This window comes from Anarrhichthys ocellatus, unplaced genomic scaffold (genome assembly GCF_004355925.1).
Source record: "Anarrhichthys ocellatus isolate YVR2014 unplaced genomic scaffold, GSC_Weel_1.0 scaffold1180, whole genome shotgun sequence".
Lineage (NCBI taxonomy): Eukaryota > Metazoa > Chordata > Actinopteri > Perciformes > Anarhichadidae > Anarrhichthys > Anarrhichthys ocellatus.
In genome coordinates, this window is record NW_022281154.1 from 1 (window position 1) to 11262 (window position 11262).

The 11262-nt window shown below is 42.5% G+C and overlaps 1 protein-coding gene across 1 annotated transcript in view; it reads left to right on the plus strand.

The window, feature by feature from the left end:
• Nucleotides 1-6: 6 nt before the first annotated feature.
• LOC116377379 (replication protein A 70 kDa DNA-binding subunit-like) overlaps nucleotides 7-11262 on the plus strand; it is a gene marked incomplete at its 3' end in the record, with an annotated part of 12833 nt that continues 1577 nt past the window's right edge. Inside the window, exons 1-6 of the mRNA XM_031839007.1 lie at nucleotides 7-128; nucleotides 2182-2284; nucleotides 2400-2468; nucleotides 4636-4828; nucleotides 9309-9445; nucleotides 10503-10651. Of these exons, the coding sequence (XP_031694867.1) occupies nucleotides 7-128; nucleotides 2182-2284; nucleotides 2400-2468; nucleotides 4636-4828; nucleotides 9309-9445; nucleotides 10503-10651 (773 nt within the window). The remainder of the gene's footprint in view (nucleotides 129-2181; nucleotides 2285-2399; nucleotides 2469-4635; nucleotides 4829-9308; nucleotides 9446-10502; nucleotides 10652-11262) is intronic.

Consider the following 11262-nt stretch of genomic DNA (forward strand, 5'->3'; position numbering starts at 1 on the left):
TCACCCATGAAGGCCTCACCCATGAAGGCCTCACCCATGAAGGCCTCACCCATGAAGGCTACCAGCACTTCTCCAGGTTCCTCATCAAAAGTGATTCCTCTTGCACACCTGAACCCCTACCAAAGCAAGTAAGTTTAAGTGTATGTGTCCATTTCTGCATGCGCCTGCTTTCACACACATGTATGGTGTATGTAAAAGTCTTTAAACATGACTTCACTTCGAGGTGGATAGTGACGACTTGCATGTATTTCCTCCTAAAATTTAAGCAAACACCGTCTTTCCTCTACTGCTCGTTCAACAGCTGAGCTATTTCCTCTCATGCTGTGACTCCACTTGCCTGTTTGCTGCCTTTTCTTAGTAGTACTTAAGGGCATGTTTGGAGATGTGTACGTGCATGTATATGTGGGCATTCAGTTTTTCTCTGTGTGTGTGTGTGTGTGTGTGTGTGTGTGTGTGTGTGTGTCAGCCCATCTCCATAGAAATGAAATGACCGATCTTGCCTGAGAAACGGACACTTTAAAGGCAGGGTCTTTAAGGTCTCCTGCTGAGGTTTTGATTCTGTTATTCGGCCCGTTGGGGATTTGGCCAAAGTCGTTTGTGTGTGTGTGTGTGTGTGTGTGTGTGTGTGTGTGTGTGTGTGTGTGTTTTTTTTTGGGTTTTTTTTCCCTTCATTCCCTCTCATAATTTCTTTACCTCCTCCAGGGTTCATTTTTACTGGTGTCTCCCCTCCTTCTCTTATCGTTTAATTTGGCTTAAGTCTCTGACCTTAAAGTTGGCCACAAAAAGACAAGAGCAAGGTGTAGCTCTTCAGATCGGAGTAAAGGTACCCTGTCAACTCTCCCTCCATGTATGGGCTCTGATAACGTAGCCCTGTTTGAAATTGCAAGCTGTAAAGATAACTGTGCCTCTAGGTGTTGTAATAAACTGATGACTGTTCTAACTTTGAAGTTTGGGAGTACCTACAGTGCGTAAAACCGATGACTTCAGCAGCTGTGGTTCTTCCACGTATGCTTGCGTGAAATGAAAAGTGCGAGTTTGTGTGACACAAAGTCTTTCGCTCGGTGGATTATATAGGGATGCTGTGTATGTTCACATGGCCTTTCATGGCCGTTTGCATGGCTCTCTCATCCCATTCTGCTGGTGTTAAGTAATAGCATCTAGAGCAGACTATAATTGGCTTTTGGCTGCTATAAACCTTGGTGTAGCAGTCTTATCCATACTGAGCAGGGAATGGGGTTCACTCTGGGCCAGCAGCTGCTCTCATGATAGGGGATTTAATTGCAGGCGAAGTTATGGTATGAATATCCTCCACTGCACAATTATCAACGCAGTCAAAAAGCTCACTGCTGCATAAACTGCCGAGCTTGGCTGGCTGTTGTTAAAAACAGAAACAAGAAGCACATTTTAAATGCAACCAGGAGTTTGGCAGATGTACAACACAGTTCACTCTTTGAAAAGAAAGTTGCTGGATGCTTTTCTTTTTTTCTTTTCTCTCCTGGAACTTTAAAAATACACTTTGTTTGTGTGTTTCTTATTGGTGACTGATGTGTGCTGAGTGGTGCTCATTAACAAAGAAGCATGTGTCTCTGCAGCATTCTTTATTGTACGCTCTGACCTTTAGACTGCAACTCTTATAGTTAAGTTGCACATGTGTTAGTCAAAGAACGCTTTTGTAATCTTTTACAAAGGATTTATGTTAAGTGTTCTGTGTGCATTCACATAAAATGAATCTGTTGATGAAAACATGATGGACATTCACGTAAAACATTTGTTAACATGCCCACTAACCAGAAGTAACATTTAAAGCTACGGAAGGTAATGTTTTTGTTATCTGTTGAAATTCTCTTCCATCCCAAAAACAACCTGGCTATAAAGACTATAATAAGCCTGTCAAATCATTTCTATTAAAATATGATAGTTTTACGTGTATAATGGTAATTTTGGGGGAGTTGCTTTGGCGGTAGACCAGAAGGGCTGCCAGTGTTTCCTACCGTCTCAGAGTTGGCGTCGGTGTTCTGCAACTTTCTCACTAGATTTACCAACTTTTGAAGCTAGTGTTGCAAGCTGCTTTCATTTGAAGAGTAGGAAATGCTGGGACTTTTCGGTTGTGTAGTTTTGTTGACGTGTACTTTGTGAGCACTGATTCATTATTACAAGTGTCTGCTCCATGTACATCCTTAGGTGGACTATCAGAGCCCGAGTATCCAACAAATCCAGTATCCGCACCTGGAGTAACTCCAGAGGCGAGGGCAAGCTCTTCTCCTTTGAGATAGTGGATGAGAGTGTGAGTAGAAGAGCGGAGACGCTTGAATATCTCTTCACGTGCATGCATGTCAACGTACGTCACACATGGCCGTCTTTGGTTTTTATCCGTTTAATGGAAATGTGCTCGTCAACAGGGAGAAATCAAGATCACAGCCTTCAACAACGAAGTGGATAAGTTTTTCTCTCTAGTGGAGCAAGGCAAGGTGAGCAAATCCCACTCACCCATATCCATCCTCACTTGAAGTGATAAGAGCTTTTTTGAAACTTCACTAAAAAACGATAACTTTTGTACGTATTGCGTTACATAATATATAAACAAACTACTTAGTAACTTTCTCAGCCATCCATTTTGTATGCACATAACGCCTCCAACTAATTTATCCTAGGTAAAATAGTACATAATAAACTCTTCTGCAAAACCCTCTCATGCCTGCAGGACTTCTGGCCAATGAATGAGCCAGAGGCAAGTATTAGAGGATGTTGTGGAGGGAATTCATTAAGTGCTGTAATATTTTACAGAAATGTATGCGTTTCAGACACATTGAGCGTTTGAGTGGATTCATGAGGCATGGAGTATGCTGTGGAGAGCAGCGTGAGAAGACTTCAAAGCTGATGTGTCTATTGTTTTTGCTGTTGTGCAAGCGTTAGCTTCAAGTTGTTTTTACTGTATCAGAAATGGCTGCCAGCCTTGGAGGCTGTGTTCACCGTGGTGGATGGGTTTATATAAGTTCTCCTCAACATAAGTAATTGATACTGAGATTAGAATTTGTATGGGTCACTGTCATCACTCCTCCGCTCCACACTGAAATTGATGCAATCCATTTGTAGCGACTACATTGGAAGATACGGGGAGAGAAAAGAAAATCCAATCGTCTGCGCTGAAGTGCATTCTAAAGATAATATGAGGCTTCATCAATCCCAGTTAGCCTAATTAAGTCAGTATCTAGACCCTAGTGGTGGTCAGGTGAAGGTTTGTAGCCATCGTGTGTCCTGGCAATGTTACTACCAAGATGTATCCCTCAGGCACTACTGAGTACGGAGACGCTGTCCGTTTAAAAGCAAAGTAGGAATTTCATTCTAAAAAGCCTGTAAATTTTAAATATTCCCACTCTGACTCAGGCAACCGAAGCTTCATATTAGCTTCAGATTAGCTTCAGCTGGAATCCAGAAAACATCTTTGCACTGAACAGGGACACCCTACATCTTTATGCAGCAAATAGTTGTTTGTTGCTATATTAATGATCTGAATATCAAATTCTTGGAGGTAGCATTTGTTAACAGATCATCTTTCATCCACAGGGTCCTTTTTTTAAATATCTTGTCAGTAGCTATCTGCTTTACAGTTCTTTTTAGAAATGCATGTAATGCCCACCAGCTCAATCTGCTGTTACATAACTGACAGCAATGCTGGCTTCTGACCTTGCTGGAGGCCTGCAATCAAATTTTACACCGTAGGATCTTTAAAATAATCATGAATATTAAGGAACAATTCATATTTGATAACACCTTATTAATACTCATGAGGAAACAGTGCAGCCATCAAGTGGACCTCGTAGTAATGCTTTCTACATGTGAAGTCAAGCACTCGGTAGATATCGCATTTAAGGGGTTAAACAAATACAAACACCATCAATAAAGTGACAAAAAGTAAAATGCAAGATGTATGTATGTATGTGTATGCAGGATGGCAGACGGTGAGAGATGTCAACATTTTTGAGTTATCACTCGTCTCAGGCTATTGTTTATGCAACAGACTGTGTGTTGTTTATGCTAAACTGTGTGGTGCTCAGTCTGACCACTGAGAACAAACCCTTTGCATGTTCCTGGATGTTAAAGCTCTTGCTCAACCCAGTCTGGCCCACAGAGCTTAATAGCTCAATTAACCCCCGGCCGTCATTTTGCTAGCCGCACTGGCTCAGGTATCAGCCACTGGCAGTGACTCCCAACACGGCCCCAGATCCAATTTGTGCCCTCTGCCCTCGGAAGATAAATAAAGGAATGAATCCGTCTTCCCTTCGTGATCCGAGTATTGACAGAACAGTGAGTGGGTGTGACTGGCTCTGAGCAGCCGGAATGCTTATCACATTAGTTTCATGCTCCTATCTCTGTGTGGGGGGTAAATATATGAGTGAGTGAGTGAGTGTGAGTAGACTTGCTCTTCGCTGCTACTTATTTTGTGGTGTATTAGAGAAGTGATGGGCCTGATATGACAGCGCATCTTAGTTGGACCTCAAGGTTTTTTCCTTTTGTTATTAAAAGCTTTTGGTGGAACAGAAGCTTTGTTGTGGTAATAATTTCCTTTTTGCAGGATCTATAAAGTGGTCACAGTGCGATCGGGTCTAACTCACCTTGCTCGCCCGTTCCCTGTAGGTGTACTTCATCACCAAGGCTACCCTGAAGGTGGCCAATAAACAGTACACCACGCTGAAGAACGACTACGAGATGACCCTCCACGCTCAGTCGTCCATCGTGCCATGTGATGACAGTCAAGACATCCCCGCTGTGCACTGTGACTTTGTGCCCATCGCTGAGCTGGAGAACAGAGACAAGGACGCCGTCATCGGTAAGAGAAGAATCTTCACCAACGAGACTCATTTCTACCATTTACCGATGAAAGAACGATTTAAAGTCCCAGTAAAACAGAAATTAGAGCATCTTCAGCTTATGCACTGAGTATTCCCCCAGTGAAACAGAATATTTGAGTGGTGTACAGTTACAAGAGGGATTTAAAATCAAATCCTTTTGCATTTTATTGGACCGCTAAAGTGTGCGGCTTAGAATGTCGAGCAATATAAAGCTACAGAGGACTGTGGCTCCACACTCGCCTGCCTTGTCCCGAAACGTTGCAGATCGATTGAATGGATGTCCTATTGATTGAAAGTGGTCGGTACAAGCTTATGTAAGCATATGTCGTGTTTAGTTTTGTTTTACAGGAAGACGTTTTTGTTTTTTGCATATATTGTGAAATAGGTGCCCAATACGACCAGTGATGCGATCTAAGGCGTATTTCATTCCATCTCAACTTTAACAGTGAGGGACCACTTTAGGACAGCTGGGTTAAGAACAGTGAAGAGCTTTGAATTGTTTTGTTCACATGCTCATTTTTGCAACAAAGGCTCGAAAACATTCATAATCAACTGATTAAGAAAGCTATGCGTCAAACCCAATCAACAGTCTGCGTTGAGGGCTCAGGTGATGACATGACTCACTCCTGCCCCAAACGTTGTAAACGAACTGTTTAAAGATAGAAATGAACTGTGATCCAGCAACAGTGTTGCATTTTTTTTTTTGCTACAAATTCATTCAGATATTGACTTTGGTGGCAGGAACATTTTTACCACACTCCTGAATGGCTGCCATGTATTTCACATCGATTTTGAAAATCATAAGCAAAGACTATCGACAGCCCAGCGAGTAGTGCAGTCGTCCGGTCAGGTGAGGAAGCGGCTTGTGTCGGTATCTGTGTGAAGAGTAATAAGGCTGTCGATAATGTTTTGCTCGACAGCTTACTCGACTCTAGACTCACTTGGACTGGCATCGCTCTATAGATTGTTGCTTGTTTAATTCTGATATGTTCATGGGGGCATATATGAGATTTGTGCATTTACATAAATCTACACCCTTAAAAATGCCATCTAAGGCTGACTGTCACGTTAGTTAGTTGTTGGTTTCATTCACAAGTGAAAATACAATTTTATTTATACATTTTTGTCATGAATATTAAATCTTCCTTTTTGTATTCTTTTTACGGAGTCACCCCTTCACACACCCGCATCTTTCTAATTTTTATTTATTTATTTTTATTTAGTTGTTTTTTTTCTAAAACGACTCCGCCACCTTAATATGAATTCTCAATGACGATCGTGCCCCGCACTGTCCCTGGCTGCTGGAGCTCCATGGGGCCACTCTGACTGCTCCCTGTGGAGCTAGGTGGTATGGGTAAGGAGGGCTGGGTCGCCTTATTGCTTCAATTCCTAATAAACAGGCCCTATCATCCCCAGGGATCAAGCTCACAATGGGCCACCTCCTATAAGGATCTGGGTGCGACACAAAACTGGATCAAGCAATCAAACAAATATAACACAACTTGGTCATTTATTCCCTTTCCTAGATGGTTTCCCATAGTTCAGACACACTCGTACAAACGCACAAATCCTCACCTCTGTCAAAATGTTGTCAACTGGCCTGTGTGCGCTGTTCATGTCGTCGTCTTTTCGTTCCGTTAGTGGTTTGTTTTCTGTCTTGCAATAATGGAGAAAAAGATAAATAAATCATGAACCCAGAAATTGGGGCAAAAAGAAGAAATAAAAACCCATTTAATTCACAAAAATGTGACCGAAGAGAAATAAGAGTTTCACACTGTGGGGCTTCAGGTCCTGCTTTCGGAAATCGGCACATGATAAGCTCAGTAGTGACAGTAGTGGTGTTGGAGGACCCAGAACTGTTGGGAAATATTAATTAGTACAGCTCCTGATGAGCGGCGCAGAAGTAAAGGGAATGGTTCGAGGTGAAGTGAAATGCTAAACGAGGTCTTTCTAAAGCAAAGCGGTCCGTGACTAACTAATATGAAAGGCGGTCATGGAGATATTGGATGAGAGAAAATTATAGCCTACAGTAGGGGATTCGACACTGTTGCATGCTACAGAGGAATATACGCAACAGCGACCTGCATAAAGACCTTGAGTTGGAGAGTTTCCCCACAACTACTGAACTGTACAAGATTGTGCCGAATTACGGCAATAAAAAAATCTCCATCTACTGGCAGACATGTTAATGATAACAAAATATTAACTTTGCAGTAAGCTTTAGTTGTATATATTATATCGTTAATTGTGATGTCCCTTTTTAAACTCAATTCATTCCAATGAGCTCCGTCAACCCAGGCAATTACAAGTTATAGATGATTAAAAAACACTGCGTTAATGGACTGGCACGTGTCGGTCTGTTACGTACCAGGTGTCCTGAAAGAATACGTTATGACGGGGTCAGAGGGAAGGTTAATTCAGGCATATGGTAAAGAGGAGAGATAAAACGAGGATAATGCTCATTCCACTGTTTTCGTGAAGGTTAGTTGCAGTGTCTGCCCTCTGTGCCTGACGGGAATGTCTTATCTCGGTGACGGGTAAATTAGGATGGTCCAAGTAAAGATTGGGGTTGAAATTAGCGATTCAACGTGTGCTTTTGGCAGTCTGCTCAATATTTTCAGTGACACGATGCACGGGTATGACAACGGTTCTGTAGTTGTGGCAATGAGGGTGTCATTTAAAAAAAAAAAAAAAACTGGTCTTGGTCCGTATGCAAGGGTGAGGACTTATGTTTGAGAAATACAAGCATGGTTTTCTAAATTTGGCACACATTTTAATCTGAACCAGGAGCTATCCAATCACAGAAAAAATGATCGTTTATTCACATTGCCCTAGTTTCCATGAGCACAGTTTGCGCACGTGATCACAACATCCATTTCGTCACCTTCCTAAAATAACGGCCTCTACCTGGAGGAGTGCGTTTGCATTGGGCAGCGTTACATGTCCCGTGTGTCGTCTGTTGTCTCTACATTCACTCTCTCTCTACCGCCGCTCTTCCTGCTCCTTTGTTAAATAGGGGATTATGACACAGTAATGAGAACTGTCAGCCTGTTCCTCTGGTGATAATGGAGTTCAGAGGTGGGTGACATCGTCTCAATCATAATGGAATTAAGGAGGGCTGAGAGAGCGCAGACGGCGCAGGAGAGGACCGGGGGGAGGAGGAGGGCGAGGGGGAGAGAGTTTAGAGAAAGGTGAGCAGAAATAGCAGACAGGAGGATGATGTTCAGAGAATGACTGGTTTGCAAACTATTATAATTCTGTCCAGTCGTTTTCTATAACGCGTGGGCATTGGGTCTGACGCCATGAGATGATGGGCAGAACATGAACCAACACAAATGTGATTGTTGAGCCATCCAGAGGAGCCCTGTGGAATCTGTGACAAGCAGTAGTGCTATGGAGCAATGTTTTTCGAGTGGGTCACACACAATGCAATACATATGTCGGCTGCATTTTTCACACTATTAGTGATCGGCGGATGGCAGCAAAGAACCTCGGCAATCCGGCGACAAAGACAAGGAACACGACTGTACGCTCGAAAACATGGACGTAAACAATGCAATATTAAAAAATTGCTTTGCAAATGTTTGATTAATAAGGAAATGCATTCAACACATTTGTCAAGTCCCAAACCCTGTGTATTGGAAAGTAACATTGAAAGTTTACACAACTTTGTTTGTCTACAAGAAAACTCCTGAGGGCAACTTGTAAGTTATTCATCAGGTGAAATGACAAACCCCTGCTGCTTACAGCTTCTTACATTTGGCTGCGTTTCAAATGGATGAAATTGTTTTGTAAATGTTTTTTTAGTCAGAAAAAGGACTCTTTAAGTCATGACCATTTGTCATTTATAGACTAAAGGTTCAATCGTAGAAATGGATTTGTACACACAGACTATCTAACTCATGTCGTAGCAATGAGATGCATTAATCCTGTCGACAGTTTCTCGATTTAATCTTATTTTCTTTGATTTCAGTAACCTTGTGACGAGCCCGTTCGTAGTACACAAGCACTTTATGAATGAATTTGTCTTGTTCGGTTAAGGTTTTTCACATTAGTCATGGGAGGCCAGGCTCTACACCTTCTTAGAGCTCGGGAGTGGCTGCTCTTCAGTGCCGTAATCTGAATGAAGTGTTGCGGCCTTGAGCATGACAGGAAACATGAATGAGTGTTTGTTGTGATTTGCAGTGTGGACCTGGGCGTTAGCCAGCCTGTTATGACATTTATGTCAGTCTACTGTGACTTGGCAATATCATGAGTGTCAACTCTGCTGTGTTGGGGTCTTCACTACTTATGTGATACCACTTCACAGGCATTTTTTACACTGAACACCACATGGAGACATTTCAAAAGGCTCTCCTCACGTAACACAACATCTTTATCTTAAGACTATTTGTCTGCCTGTGTTCATGAGCTATCTGTAGATGGAGGTGTAAAATGACTCTCTCTCTCTGTCTGTAGATGTGATTGGAGTGTGCAAGAGTGCGGATGATGTATCCCGTATCACCACGAAGAACAGCAGAGAAGTCTCCAAGAGGGCCCTCAACCTAATAGACACAACTGGCAAAGTGGTTACGGTCACAGTGTGGGGAGAGGAGGTAATAACTATCATCTCTCACTCACTCTGTATTCAGGGATATCCTGTAATTAATCGTGTGTTTATGAAGGTGCCCATCCATCTATGGTGCGTAACGTATCTGTGTGTGTGCTCTTGCATACAGAGGCTTTTGATTGGGTTCTCTGGGCTGTTCAATTTGGACCGGTCACATCATTCTCGTGACCTTCAGGAGTGTTTTGGACCAGAGTCCCTGATTTGAGACGGAAGGCTAAATAACTCTCGAATGTGCGTGAAATGGCGCTATTATTCTCTAAGCTCATTCAATCTGCAAGAGCTAATCCCTCCTCTTTGCCAAAATCCAGAAACGACTTTCAAATTAACTTGTAGGTTGTCCAATTATAAAAGCAAACTATACCACATACAGCGGGTAAAATAAGTATTGAACACGTCACCATTTTCCTCAGTAAATATATTTCTAAAGGTGCTATTGACAGGAAATTTTCACCAGATGTCGGTAACAACTGCTAGAATGGCCCAGACAATCAGCTGACTTGAATCCAATAGAAAACCTCTGGAAAGAACTAAAGATCAGAGTTAATAGAAGAGGCCCACGGAACCTTCAAGATTTGAAGACTTTGTGTGGAAGAATGGGCCAAAACCACACCTGAGCAATGCATGCGACTAGTGTCTCCATCCAGGAGGCGTCTTGAAGCTGTCATTACCAACAAAGGCTTTTGTACGAACTATTAAATACATTTCAGTAAGTGTGTTCAATACTTTTTCCCTGTCATTCCATTTTATTACACATAACTTAATTTCTGAACTTATTTGTTTGGTTTTCTTTGTATGTATGGATTACTTTGGTTGTTACCGACACCTGGTGAAAATTTTATGTCAATAGCACCGTTAGAAATATATTTACTGAGAAAAATGGTGACGTGTTAAATACTTGTTTTACCCGCTGTATTACTTTCTGGTCCCTGCAAACTGCAGAAACAGACTGAACATTAAAGAGACAATCACTGCTTTTTCCACCTATTGTTCTACATCTTTCTCTCCTCAATTACCGTCTTTGACACAGTTTGTTGCTTCTCCAGGCCGAGAAGTTTGACGGCTCTCGGCACCCGGTGGTCGCCATCAAAGGAGCTCGCTTGTCTGATTATGGAGGCAGATCTCTCTCTGCTTCGTTCAGTTCAACAGTCTTGGTCAACCCAGACTTACCGGAGGCGTTTAGTCTGCGGGCCTGGTGAGTCACGCTGGTGTACACACGCACACGCACACATACAAAATTGTTCACTCATGCTGGTATGTATAGTGTGTGCACGGACCTCCTGTCACTTTAAGACACATTATGTGTAAACGGAAGGACAAATCACTACAAATGGAGAGATTGTATCCTCTCGTTGCTGTAATGCTGATTCTATGTAAAATATAGTAGAGGGAATACTTAACACAGGGTTTATTCACGCACACACCGATGAACAAAAAGTGCAACGCTCTGATGATCACGTGTCAGGAGCCTGGTGGCATGTGCCTCCTCAGTCCCAGCAGGACTCTAGACAGGATGTAGATGGGATGGATGGATGGATGGAGGGAATAACAGAAAAGCAGAAGACAGATATTTCTGGATTCCAGCTCTGAACTGCTGCTGAACGTGCAGGGAAAGATGGGACACGGTGAGCCGCATCAAACTGGATTCCTATTAGTAGTTCCTGTGGAGGGATTTTAAATTATGACTCATTCACTCATTAAGGCTGTTCCCAAGTCTGGCCACCGCTGAAATATAAATGCGTTTTTTCCTTTCTTTCTTTGCTGTGTGTGTGTGTGTGTGTGTGTGTGTGTGTGTGTGTGTGTGTG